We start from the raw sequence: 14,316 nt of genomic DNA, 5'->3' as shown, positions 1-14,316 counted from the left end.
AAAGCCCTCAAATAGATTGGTTTGTTCCAAGTCTTGTACTAATTTCAACAGGTCCAAATTGTGCACAAACAAAGATCGTTACAATTGTGGCGTTGATATTTGAAATCAGAAAAAAATGAAGAAGTGAATATCATTAATCTCAAAACAGAAAAGGCTTGAGCACTTCCTAATTGTTGGTGATGAAGTTTACTTCCATATTACGAGATGAAGTTTAGTAAATGATATCGCAGTATTCTTTTTAGTCAAGATGTCATTATTTAGGTTAAAGGAAAAATAATATTAATTTACATAAAAAAACAAATAGCCTTTTTGATTTTTCGTAACACTTGTTTTGTCATTGTAGTCAGAGCAACCTCTTACACAACAGAAAGCAAGATAACAGACATACAACAAAATGAAACGATTGAAATATAAGAAGTAAATTGAAACTAGTTGATGAGAGCAACCTTAACAATAACAATGAACAACGAAAACCCTCACGGGATATTTGTAGCAGCCATGCGATTGAGCTCATATTCACTACACAGAACTGACCATTTATGAGCCACCTCCAACATTTGAGATTCGTCTGTCCTTGCATTTTCAAGCTCCGTTTTGTATTCTACAGTTTCCGCAATGCATTTGTTTTTTTCCTCCTCCAGAGATGATAAGGCAACCTCACAAACTCTTATTTCTTCCTTCAACCTAATGATTTGTTGCTTCAAAACTACTTCCTTCTGTTGAACTTCATCATAGAACTTCTTTTTAATGGTCACCTCATTCGCACGAGCTTCAAGTTCTGCCAACTTGTCAGTGGTGGCAAAGCCTTGCTTAAAGGAGAATAGAATGCTTGGGAAGTGTCGGTGCATAGTGTCTATAATATGTTTGAGTCCATCTGATACATTCACATCTTTGAAAGGAAGGTTGGACAGGAAATTAAGAGCAGACAAAAGATGAAGGCTGTTAGTCTCAGAGCTAACTATATCCTTCAGAGACATCTTCAGATACTTTTCTAACTCAGCAAGGGTCTTTCCAACTAGCTTATCTTCACCCTTTTTCCCAACAACAACTGGTGCAAATAAACTCGTGATATCATTGGCCCCAAAGTCTTGAATGATTTTAGGATGGCCTTCACTTTCTTTAGCGATGCGTGCCTCAGTTTGGCTGCTCTTAACTTCACTCTGGAAGGAATAAGAAGAAAATATAACAGAAAAGACGTTAGCGTCAAGCCAGTAGTTGCAAAGCATTGAATTTCTTAACACCATTTTGGACGACTCATATAAGTGCAAGTAAAAGTTAAAATGTGATCTTTTATTTCTTCGAGGGAAATATTAGGGAGATATTATATAAATGTGAACTTAATCTAACCTACATAAAGTATTAACACTACTTTCAACTCAAAATCTTAACACAATAAATTTATAAAACTTTTTTCTTATATGATGTTTATTATTTCCATCCAACGTGAGACTTTAGTCTTATACTTTAGACCTTGAGAATGGTAACATCATTTTTATTTTGACCAAATATATTGGAAATGTGAATTGCAAAAAATAAACTTACATGTGAATGTGATTTACGTTGTAAAGTAACTGTTGGATCCAACTTAGAGGTGTCGGATTGGGAAAGAATTGATGAAGCTGCCATATTGGTGTTCTTTGCTATGATTTCCTCTACAGCAACTTGATCAATACTCTGCGCAAGAACAAATGATATGTAGCTTTGGTGTAATAAGTTGCAGACTTCATTTCTTTTTTGTGACTTATACTAGCAGGGTCATTGTCGATGGCAAGTGGATATGCATATTAATTTAGAATAATTTATGGTATTTTTGTTTGTCATTTACCTTTGGAATTTCACCAAGTGGTTTTTTCTGCTCCATCAAACACGGTTCACTAGTGTCCTGTGTGTCCACCAATGGCTAAACAAAGTAATAAAAAGGTGTAAAATCACAATAGTCTCGTCTAATACTCATAAAAAGATTTATTAGACTCACATTTGAAGGTGTTGGCTTCTCAACTGTTTGCGAGTTTGTTAATGATGTTGCTATTCTTGGTATTTCTGAAGTGGAAACTTCTGCAACAAATTCCTGCTCTGATTCTTCATTTCTCGGAGCCACAATATGGTCAGTAGAAACAACACCTATTTCACTTTCTTTATCAACCAAGTCAGAACCTTCTTCCAAGCGAATCTTAGGCCCATTACCTTGTTCAGTATCCTGGGAATCTCGTACCATGTCCCAACTACTATACCTGTGTAACAAACTTAAATTGCTCGCCAAAGAACAAGAAACTCAGAAATTGATGCTATCAATCTTGTAAGAATTTCATATGCCACCAAATGTATAATCATCCAACGAAATAATCATACCTCTTAGAATTCTCATTTATTTGTCTCTTAGCAATGTCCTCTTCCAGATTAGGATCCCTCCCCACAACACGTTGACGAATTTCCTCTACCCATGAACTCTCAAATCCAACTTCAATAGCTTCTTCACATAGTTTATGGAACTCTTTTTCACTTTGAGGAATAATACTATCCACACTTTCCTTCTGGACGAACAACAACATATCTGCCAAAATTTTCAACCTCCAAGCTTGAAAGCGCTCACTAAACTTCTTGGAAGCATTCCAGAGATGAGGATATGTTGTTATTCCCTCCACGAGAAGAGAAATCTGTGCATCATCCAGATCAACAAAATGTTTATATGCTCCCAATCTTGTACGGACATCTGCAGAAGCTGTAAAAAGTTTGAGAAGGTGAAATGGAAATATAGGATGGAAATGAGAAAATAAGAAATCAGAAACCTGAAGAAATGTCATTGTTGTTGTTAGGAGCAACATATATTCCCTCTTGTTTATGCAAAAGGTTCAACCCTTCTTGTACTTGGATTCCTTGGCTTGCCACTATTCCTGGCTTGCCTTCATTCATCTTATCATCTTGTTCAACTACCTTGGCAATGTGAGTTGCAACAGCACCTCCAATGCTAATGTCTTCAACTCCAGTGGATGAAGATTTAATGCTCTCATTTCCTACGTCCTCAATCTTCTGTGTATTCCAGTGGATGGTACATTAATTTTAATGGATCACATTGATTTGTTTTAATAAAAAGGAGATCAAATTTAGTACGTTAAATTGAAAAATGTTATTCTAATAATGAGACATTATCGGCTTTTCTATTTTATTTTATTTATATTCATATTCATAGATTGGTTGGTTCTGACCTCTGATGAAGTGAACTCACTGCTATCATTAATAGTTGAATGGCGGTATATAGATTTTACTATGAATTCAAATTGCCAACTACGAACTTCAGTGTTTACGAAATCTGTAGAAAGATATATATATTAGGAAATTCACGTGAAAATGAAATTCATAACAAAAAGGAATACAACCTCAACTTTCCACGATGGATCATTATATCAGTACAATTAAAAATAAAAAGAAACAGATATAAAAAGTTGGGAATTTTTTTATCACCCATCAAAATAAAGTGGCGACTCTACGTCTTCATAACTAAAATGATCAGAACCTAATATTAAAAGACTTGCAGCAAAAATTAAGTTCATGTTCTAATTTTAAAAAATTCTGGTGGTACTCGGTTGGGAATTGGAAACCATGCCAATATATACATATGCAACACTTATTTCAAAGCATTTAGTTAACATAACAATTATTTAATATTTCTTGACATCATAAAAAAAGTTAAAAAATAATAAATTGTAATAGTACACTAAGATAGATTAAATTACATAGATAACTAAATTGTAATAGTGCAAACAAAATGTGAAAATAACTAAAAAAAGAGTTAATTTCTTAAAATAATTTGAGTCTAATAACTAATATATTTTTGTTGTTGAATAAAAGTGAGATAAAATTACATTTAATTTGAAACTCATAAACTTCCTTTTTGAGAGTGTCTACGAGTTAAGACCAACATTTATTTAGTAATAGTTTAAGATTTACCTTTGCGAGGAAAATCTTCAAGGAGCTTCTGAAATGTAGTTGTTGAAGTCAAAGAGAGTTTTGGACATTTGTAGACAATGCAATTCTTTACATTATGCAATTCAATCTCTTGACTGAAGTTTTCCAGATGCGTAAATATTAAAAGTTTGAGTCTTGGAAGCTCCACTTTAATCTTTCCTTGTTTACATCCAACAAGCTCTTCTAGTTCATTGGCTCCATTTATGGCCAGAAGATGAAGATTCGGAAGGTCATTAGAAGCAGATCCAGAGAAAAATCTTTTCAACTTCTGGCAATGATCAACTTGCAATGCTTCTAGTTTTGGGAAGCATGGTTGAGGAGAAACAAGATTAGACAAATTTCTATCCCCTTCAATTATTTCTCTTAATTCTTTGCATTTCGTTATCTTCAAAAGCTTCAACTCTGGTAAGAATCTTACAACAGACTTTGGAAAGATTACTTCCAACTTTTCACATTTCCTTATTTCTAATGTGGTAAGATGTTGGAGAGTAAGCGAATTGTTGGGACCCACCCAAATATAAGTCATTTGAGGTAGAGATTCTAACATCAAGTACTCTAACCTTAAACTCACTTGTTGGCCAATCATTTCATGTTCATTAAGACAAAAAATACGTTCTGCATCAGAATGTGATATGCTTAGAGTTTGCAAAGTGGGGAGATGGTTCTGCATCAGAAGGAAAAACATAAAATGTAAAAACATAAACGAAAAAAGAAAAATTAATTAATAATCATAAAAAGAAAAAAAAGACAAGACTACCTTCGTACTTGTGATAATAGGCTCTCTTGAACCATAAAATGGACACAAACATTCGAAACAATCAAAGTCCTTCAAAGATGGCCACGTCACAATGAGATTGTTGGTAGAACAAATGCTAACAAACTTTGGTAGATTCCCAAGAAAGAGCATTTTCAATGCTGAGAATTGGATATGAATCTCCTTATAATCCTTATTAGCTACGTCATATTGCCCAAACATATATTTCAATTGGAAACAGTCATACACTGAGAGCACTTTTAAGTTAGGAAAGATAGCTTTCATATTCTCTTTGCCATATTCATCATCAGTGTCTATAATGTACTCAAGTCCACCACATTCCTTAATTCTCAAAATTTCCAACATCGTCAATGATGAAGCAATGGACAGTTTAAAAAGGTACTTTGCCTTATCAAAGCCTTTCAGTTCAATCTCTCTAATATTGTGTGTCATAATCAAGTTCAAACCATGTGGTTGTTTTGAAAGACATTCAACACTTTCAACCGGCGGATCAAAATCTGAGTTCGATATCTGCAATTTATACACCAAAATACTTCTTAAACCAAACTAAATATTATTTTAACTCTGATTATTAACGTATTCCATTGCTATCGTATTGTTCGTATAGATAAAAGTTTAAGCAATGTCTATAATTATTTAGATTCACTTGTTTCTTCGCAAAAATAATTGTTTTCTGTTTAGTCTATTAAAAAAAATAATTTTCCAAAGTTAAGCTATTCCAAATAATCTATCCCAATACTTACATATTAAAAATTTAAGTTGCAGCTATTGATACGGACTCAGGTCACTAGTAAGTGGCAGGGCATGTAAGACCGTTTATTACTTTTTACACAACATCATCTTGAAATTCAAATATTTAGATTAATTTTTGTAAATTCACAAAGATAGAAACAATGTAAATGATGGTTTTTCATACCTTGATTGCAATAGAATCCCTTTTTGTAGCTTCTGAAGCATCGCTTGAACAATTTATGTTGAAAAACCCAACATATCTCCCAATATCCAATGATAGTGTTGTTAAAGATGGACATATCACATCATAACTACCAACAATGGTTCTGTCCCGAATACGACGAAGTTCAAGTACTTGTAAAGCAGGAAGCTCAATTTGAGTATTATTTCGACTAGAGAAGTCTTTCAAATCCGCATCCTCTTTATTTGTTATATCATTCCATTCTCCAACAAAAGAAACAGGGAATATACCCTCCAATAACTCACATTCACTGATATGTATCTTCTTCAAACTTTGGAAGATTGAAATATCACTCTGACAATCAGGCTCATCCTCAACAATGCTTTCCTCCTGATTTTTATTGACCCTTTCTAGAGTTACTATATCCTTCAAAGTTTTGCACCCTCGTATGTACAATTCTTCCAAAGAAGTTGTAAAAATTGAGCCTAACTTCCCACAACGTTTTATCTTAAGACTTGTACGGCTGGATACAGTTCCTGAAAAGCAATTATAAATTAAAAAAAATATTGGTTTATAGGAACTAAAATAATCGTACAAGACAGTTTCCTTAAAATAATTTTAAATTTTACAAACAACTACACATGCAAATATAATTGTCTATAATTTTAAATGAGACCAATTTTGCTTGTAGTGTATTAACAAGTAATTGATTTAAGTAAACGTAGATTAGTAGTGTCTCGAGTTTGAACCTTACTAACGGAAAACAACATCGCAATGAAACAATATATAAGCTGGAAGCTATGCTTCACAACTGTTGTTGGAATTGAAGGGCTATAGAAATATGGATGCTTACCTTTCTCTATTAGTTTATCACGGTCTGTTGATGGAACAATATCTCCAATTATTTGATGTAGCTTGTCACATTTTTCTATCTCAACAACTTTCAATTGAGTTAAGCCTCCAACAATGTTGGCTGGAAATATATGTTTTAATTCTCGACAGCTATTTATCTTTACATCTTGCAGATTTTGGAAAATTTGTACATCTTCACCTTCCTCCGTTTTGTCATCATCTGCTAATATATACTTCAGTTCATCACAACTTGATATTTTTAATATTTTCAATTTTACAAAACTTCGAGCAACAACATACGTGAAGAGAGATGTCAGTCCTGGACAATAACTTAAATACAGCTTCTCTAAGTTCTCAAAAGGCCCATTGGCAGGTAGAAAACAATTCCATAGAACTCTTAGATTTCTCATGTTCTCAATTCCAAGCGTATGCAACTTGGAGAAGAGAGTTACCACCTCACTCGAGTGACTACGAGTGTCAATCAAACATTCTAACTCTTCAGAATGATTTATCTCCAACTTATTCAACTCATCCAAACCTCCTCCTTCAATTTGAAATATATCAGGGATGATATTTTTTGCACCTCCAAGAATAGTTGCAACAAATAGATCCTTTGCTGTTTTTGCCAAACCCTTTATTACCTCATTTGATATGTCAAAATGGTGAAGTAATAAAGTTCTGCCATGAATGTAAATACCTTCATAATTAAAACGGTCAAATTGACGGGCCCCTAACACAATTACATACCTTTGAAGTGTTTCGGGAACGCTAAACGTCTTAAAGAATTCAATTTGGTCCTCACTGTTAGCATCCCACGGTCCTTCAATAATGTACAACTCTTCCAAAAGCGGGATTCTTTTAATCACTTCAAAATTCTTCACTTTAATGTTACAACCATTTAAGTCTAACAATTTTAGTGTAATCGCAACATCGGTTTGTAATTCAGGAAATGAAGGCAGTAAACAATTAAATAACGAGAGACTTTGAAGATTCTTCATACCGCCAAAAAATGAGAAGTCGCTCAATTCATAATTCTCAATCAATAGATAACGAAGATTTGTTAATGTTTCGAAAGATATTGTTGACAATGTTCTTTCCTTATCGTCATCGTTTTCAAGAATCAAAACTTTGAGCATTCCCATTCTTTTGAAAATCCCATCAAATTCTTTCATCTTTGTCCGTAAGCGTAAAAACTCAAGATTGGAGCAATCCAAATCATTTGGAAATTTCACACACCATAGATATCTAACTGAATTTTGTTCCACTCTAACATCTTTCTCCACTTCACACTTGATCATCTTATTCTCATCTTTTGCTATTATGTGGGCCACATCACGAACTATGTCATGCATTTTGACACGTTCATGATCTGCATCCAACAATAAACAACAACTAACAAGCTTAATTTTAGCTGCAATCACTTCACTCCTTGCCTCTTCATATGAGTCAACTTCTCCAACTACACCTAATCCTATTGCACATCTTGTTAAAATTTCAATTTGAATTTCAAAATCTTCAGGAAACACAGAGCACAACAGGAAAAGTGATTTAGCTTCTTTAGTATCTAAATTATCATAGCTCAACTGCAGGCACTTGTAGGGATCAGTCAAACCTCTTTCAATATTTATTGGCTTAGAATGTCTCAATTTATTCAATGCAACCCTCCATACCGTCTCAGTTTTTCCCTTCAAACTACAAGCAACAGCTGCAATGGCAACCGGCAATCCTTTACATTGATTGGAAATTAATCTTCCTATTTCCTTTAAGGTATCAGAGGTGGCTTCTGTTATAAGTGCTTTATTTTGGAAAAGAGTCCATGCTTCTTCATCCGTTAAAATTGGCAAGTAAATCTTTCTTTGACAGTCCATTAAAGTACAAACTGCTTCTGATCTACTGGTAATGAGAATCTTGCATCCTTTATGGTGTTCAGAAGAAGGAATCCCAATACGACCAAAGTCAAGGTTTTCCCACACATCATCGAGAATTATAAAAATATTCTTCTCTTGAGTTAATCTTGAGCACAATCTTTGGGCTCTCTGCATTTCTTCCGTTTCTGGAAATTCAAATTGCAGTGAACTTGCTATTTTTTCTTGAATCCTCCGAACTTCCACGGTACTAGAAACAGGTACAAAAAGAACTTTTTCAAAAAGATGCTCTGCTTCTACTAATTTCCTAACCTCCATTGCTAATGTGGTTTTACCACAACCTCCCATCCCATACAACCCAATCATGGAAACATCCTTATTTTTCACTGCATCAAGTAGTTGCTCATAAGCATATTGTCTGCTCTCAAAATTCATGCCTTTTTCTAAAAGCATATGAAGGGTGTTTGAAGGAAGCGTAGCGATGCGGTCAAATGGCACATATTTTCTGCCCTCTTCAATGACCTTTTCGAGGTGCATAGTTTTGTTTGCTAACTTTTTTCCAACATGATATCGCCAAATCCAATTTGGGCAGTGCCCAAAGCAACAATGTTTTTGTGTTCTTGCCTCTTCCAGCAACTGATTGACATTGTGTACATCATTGATAGCATCTTCCAGCCACTTGTCCACAACTTCACTGGGCTTTCTCGCTTGTTTCTTGTTGTGCGTAACAAATTTTTGGACACTATCTTTCGTTATAATCAAATTGCTCTCTTCTTCTTCAAGCCTTTTGACGAAATTTTTAAAGCAACAAGGATAACGTAATTGATTTAATGCTCCACACACTAAATCTCTTGAAACAGAAGATGCAAAACCAAAGAGACACTCCATCAATTTATTCCAACATATACAACTTTCTTAAACCTGAACAAGTAAAGATAAACGCATTTGTAAGTCTTGCAATTATATTTAGATGAATTAGATAATAAAAAGATTTTAAAATAATTTATTTCATCTTTCAGTACGTAAAAAGTTATCACGCGTAATAATTAAATTTAATGTTTTCTATCCTAAATAGTCAATTATGGGATACACAATAAAAAAAATCTAATAACTTTAATCATTGCTTAAAATTTTTAGGTTTGATTAGAGTTTTTAAATTTATTTTTCGTCACTTTGATAATTTTGTGGAAATTTTTTTTCTTAGAATAACGTTTTATAAATGTTTTAACCTCCCACCATTAAAACATAAATCATGTTCAAACATACAAGTATGTAGATGAGAAGATGTGTTAAATAAAAAAAGAAAAGTGTACCAGTACAAAATATATTTAACCAAAGCTTAAACTAAAACATGCGTTGTGTACAAAATTAACATTATACTTTTTTTTTGTAAGTTTAATTTTTCTATATTTATTTAAATTTATATCCACATTTTTAGATTATATCAATTTTAGATAAAATGTAAAAATAGAAAAAGAATAAAAATACATAATTCCTTAAAATGTTAATTGTGACAGAGGATCTGGGAATTAAGTTATTATATGCATGATCCGATTGGTTACTTTATAAACAATTCGTTATGCAAAACTATACTTTCAAGTCTTCACCTTCTGTTACTTGTATTAATTCATTATAATGAAATATATTAATTTACCGTTTTCCTCACTTAAATAGTTAAGATCAAGTTTATCGTATACCCTCTCTTCAAAAAAATTCCGTTAATATAAGACACTTTGCTTTCTTATCTATAATTTAATTTTCAATTTTTTCTTTTCAACACAAAATCTTCACTTTAATTCTTTATTTTCTTTAAGACTAAATTAATTTTTTTCAACAATTTTTTGCATCTATTTGGAAATTTTGAGTGAGGTGCCATGTGTATCATAATTTATCCGAACTTCTATTATAAGGAAATGTAACTTATCTAAGAGGCCAATTATAAGACTAGTTAATTATTGACAAAGGGATTAAATAAAACTATCAAGAATCTTATGAGAAAGTCATGAAAATATCAACTCGTGGTACTGAATCAATTAGGAAAATACAAACTTCAATGATTACATAATATTAATTAGTTGAGTATGAGTTGTCTTTCCTTGTGAGATTAAGTGGTTCAAATGTATTAAGTCATATATATATATATATATATATATATATATATATATATATATATATATATATATATATATATATGAAAGATTAAAAAAAGGAGTTCATCAAGCTTCTTTAGGACTTCCAAATACATAATTTCTTTTTGTTTTAATTTTAAGTTGGTATATCAAAACAGGTTGCTAGTCTATGTAATTTTCGGTGCATTTTTTTCAGTCTTCTATTGTCATCAGTTATCGTCGTAGTTTTCATCGATGACCACCAGACCGAAATCGTCTCTTCAAGCAACGATCACCCCTATTAGAATCAGAACGAGAAACATTTCCAAGCAACGTCACACACATCAATTATAGAGTGCTTCGAGGTGCGTGAATCCCACACACCATCGCCTAATCATCTGATCTTCTCTAGATGACTACCATCTGACTCGCTAAAGTAACCCCAATACGTTCCTTCCACGTGTCTTGTTTAGAGGTCATTTGGTGGACTCTTAGTCACAAAGAGATTCACTCTTTCTTGTGGATTGAAGGTTTTTCTATAGAACCTAGTTTTTTCCTTTAAAGACTATTGTTTTGTTTTCAAAAGCTGTTTTTAAAATGTCTACTAGACCTATCATTTTTAAAAATCCTACCAATACTATTGAAAAACTAAATGAAAAAAATTATAGCATTATTGAAATATAGTTCCTTAACCAAGGTCATCATGACCACCTTGACCAAGATGGAAAGCAACGTACCTCTTAAGAAGATTGAATAATGGAAGCAAGTTGATTTTCAATTGTGTGTCGTGTTGTGGCAATATGTGGAACCAAAGATTTTGGTTTCCCTTGGAACTTTTGAAATTTGTCACTTCTTTTCGAAGAAAGCTCAAAATATTTATGCAATGATATCCAATGTTTCTGGCTTCATAAATAGACTTGAATCCCTTAAACAAACTGACCATGATATGATATCCTTCATGACTGAAGCTTAGTCCGCAATTGAAGAAATAAAGATATTTTTGGAAGTAGTCTTTGGATTAAATAAAAAAGAAACTTGACAATTACTATATGATGATGATCCTTCGTTCTCTACATCTAGACTTTGATCATCTTAGAGATCAACTATTAACCCATCATGAGATCCTTTTCATGGAAAGTTTGACCACAAGTCTCTTTAGAGTTCTAACACCTCAAAGCAAGGAAGTTCATGAACCTATGGAACCGTCTGCTATGGTTGTCACACAAGGAAGAGAACGTGGAGGACAAGGACATATTTAATGCACATACTATAAAAAGATCGCTCCTAAGAAAATTGTTTCTCCTAGCATGACCGCCCATGTCTCTAAGGCAGAAATTGTCAACTCCAAATTCACTAATGAACAATAACAAGAGTATCTAAGGTTAAAATCTAATAGCTTGGATCAAACATTCGAAACTCCATATACATCAACAATTTATATTTCCCAATTAATGGAAGGTCAAAATTCGTGGATAATTGACTCAGATGCTTTTGATCACATATTTGGTAATACTTCTTTGTTCTCATATCTTTCTTTTCAAAAACAAACACATAGTTAAGACTACTCATAATGTAGTGCTTGGTGCAAATATTATTGCTCAACATTGGGAGATGTCATCTTAACTACATGTTTTCTTATTAACAAGATGTCATCCTTCTCTCTCAATAATAAGGATTGTCACCCCTATGTTGTGAGATTTATAAATGGTTTTGACGTGGTGGGAAGCGACGTTGCTGTCATAAGGTACCTTGTTAGTGTATGATAGTGTTGTCCTTTATTGTATGAAAATCAACTTGTTAGTGAAGTTATATGTGCCGGTTGGTAATAAGTGGTGTTTCGTCACTTTGGCCTGAATAGATTTTGTTGTTGTCTTGTTGTGGATTTAATCTGTTTAAATTGTTATCTTGTTCCTACATACTTTGAAGATGTGTGTGGGGTTGGGTATTTTTAATACTCGTTCTAACATGTGTGACGTACTTCATGTCCTTGAATACCTCGGGTTGGGTGGTTATGTGTGAGTAGTGATTATGGTCAAGGGTAGTAACTGTGGGCAAGGTTGGAGTTGTGTTGAGAGTGGTCATAGTGATTGGAGTTAGAACCTCAAAATACCTTGAGTGTTACTCTTGTCAATGCGCAAGAGCAAAGAGTGATTGATGGTGAAGTTTGTAATATCTGGGGAATTTGAGGGTTCTCTGCGATGTAGTGGAAAGAGGTCTTTTGTGCCTGTGCATGGCAGTGGAAGAGGATGGGTGACGAAAAGAACGGTAATGGTTTTCCGTGAATATTGTTTTTCTTAGTGAGAGAGACACAGTATTGAATCAAACATGCAGTGTAGTGGTGGTTGTGATTCTTTAGAATGTCTTCCTGCCATATTTCGTTAATTCGGAGTTATACCTTTCCTCTTTCGAGGAGTAGAAAGGTAGTCATCTTTCTTCTTTCAATTATGTTAATTGCATATGATTTTGATAAAAGCTGCCAATGTTAAAAATGTTCATGTTCTACATATACGATGCATAATTGATAATGGGATGTGAAATAAAGATGATGTTTCTAATTTGGAAGTGGAGAGTGATAAAAGATTATTTACCTGATTTAACTAATACACAGAGAGAGAATGGAGAATTGGCGAGAAAGAAACAAGTGATCATCCATTATTTCAAAGAGATCTGAAACGTTAAGTTACTGCAAATACAAACATAAACACAAACACATTATCTACAACTTTCATTGAAAAGGAAACGATTAAAATTTCAAATAAGAGCAGAACAGAAGTTAACTTTACACTGATCGATACCTTCAGAGAGATGAATGTAGTCCGATGCTTGAATCATGCAAGAGATAAGAATGAAAGCACACTCTAACACTACCAATTATTAATATTAATTCTGCGTGATCGAAGGAGACTATAAGTTTCATTTGTATGTCTTCGAGATGTCTTCATGGTTTATTTATTATTGTTGTGTGGTGGGTGCTATCAGAATTCAGAATTATTATTATTAATTCTGCATGATTGAGGCTGTAACTTCCACTTGTATGTCTTTGAAAAGTCTTGGTCGTTTATTTATTATTTTTTAGTGGTGGGTGCTATTACCGAGCTACCTACCGATTCAAATCTTGTAAACTTAATCTTTTTTTTTGCAGAATTTGCGTGTTCGAAAAATTAATTTGCATCTAAAAAAGTTTACTTAATTCACTAAATAACACACAACAATACGATTTGGTTATGTGGTTATATATAACCTTGTAAAGTCTGAGTATTTGGCTTTTTAAAGTTAAAAAAAGAGGTTTAATTAAGTTTTGAATTTATGATAAATTTAATAACTCTCAAATAATTTTTTTAAAATTTATTCAGTATTTAATAAAATTATATATTTTAAGTAAGTCTTTATAGTTTGATTTTGTTATTAATTATATATGTGATGTGGTAGCTAAATGGGTTATGTTGTTAAGTGGATGATGTAGATCTTCTTTGCTCCGTCTTTTATTGTTATTGTCATATATAACTTTATAATTTTATAATTTTATTTATTTTATTATTTTATTATTTTATTATTTTATATCTCATATTCCAGCGTTAATAAATCCTTAAACTTTCCTATAATTTTTTTACTAGAAAAATTTCTGATCACAAAAATTGATAAAGAAATTTCTAACAATGTCAAAGATCATCAACAACTGTCCACGTGTAAGTCAACCATGAGGAAATCATACAATGATGGTATCCGTGACATGATAGAACAGGTCAATTTCATTACTCACTTTTTCCATAATCTCCATGACCATTCCCCTCGTCCACATACATTAACTATACTAATTACTGAGCATATACAACATTACTT

At 32.8% G+C, this 14,316-nt stretch overlaps 2 protein-coding genes across 7 annotated transcripts in view; both read right to left on the bottom strand.

Annotated features, from left to right (window-relative positions):
* LOC128194189 (uncharacterized) overlaps nucleotides 1-14,316 on the bottom strand; it is a 73,561-nt gene that overhangs the window by 26,052 nt on the left and 33,193 nt on the right. The gene's annotated exons all lie outside the window — the stretch shown is intronic.
* Nucleotides 284-13,195, bottom strand: LOC128194188 (uncharacterized). 4 transcript variants are annotated; one of them, XM_052869077.1, is made up of 12 exons: nucleotides 13,065-13,195; nucleotides 6,505-9,289; nucleotides 5,655-6,187; nucleotides 4,721-5,248; nucleotides 3,946-4,627; nucleotides 3,204-3,307; nucleotides 2,787-3,027; nucleotides 2,350-2,719; nucleotides 1,976-2,231; nucleotides 1,826-1,900; nucleotides 1,543-1,674; nucleotides 284-1,160 (listed from the first exon to the last, which is right to left on the bottom strand). In XM_052869077.1, exons 2-12 carry the CDS (start codon nucleotides 9,254-9,256, stop codon nucleotides 477-479), a joined length of 6,357 nt encoding a protein of 2,118 aa, XP_052725037.1. In that variant the 5' UTR covers nucleotides 9,257-9,289; nucleotides 13,065-13,195; the 3' UTR covers nucleotides 284-476. The 4 variants fall into 4 exon arrangements, with proteins under 4 accessions (XP_052725037.1, XP_052725035.1, XP_052725034.1 ...); XM_052869075.1 differs by having other exon boundaries at nucleotides 1,976-2,243; nucleotides 2,787-3,024; XM_052869074.1 differs by having other exon boundaries at nucleotides 1,976-2,243; nucleotides 13,065-13,194.

Source organism: Vigna angularis, chromosome 10 (genome assembly GCF_016808095.1).
Source record: "Vigna angularis cultivar LongXiaoDou No.4 chromosome 10, ASM1680809v1, whole genome shotgun sequence".
NCBI lineage: Eukaryota > Viridiplantae > Streptophyta > Magnoliopsida > Fabales > Fabaceae > Vigna > Vigna angularis.
Note: the sequence above shows the minus strand (reverse complement) of the source record. Positions and strands in the feature narration are given on the sequence as shown.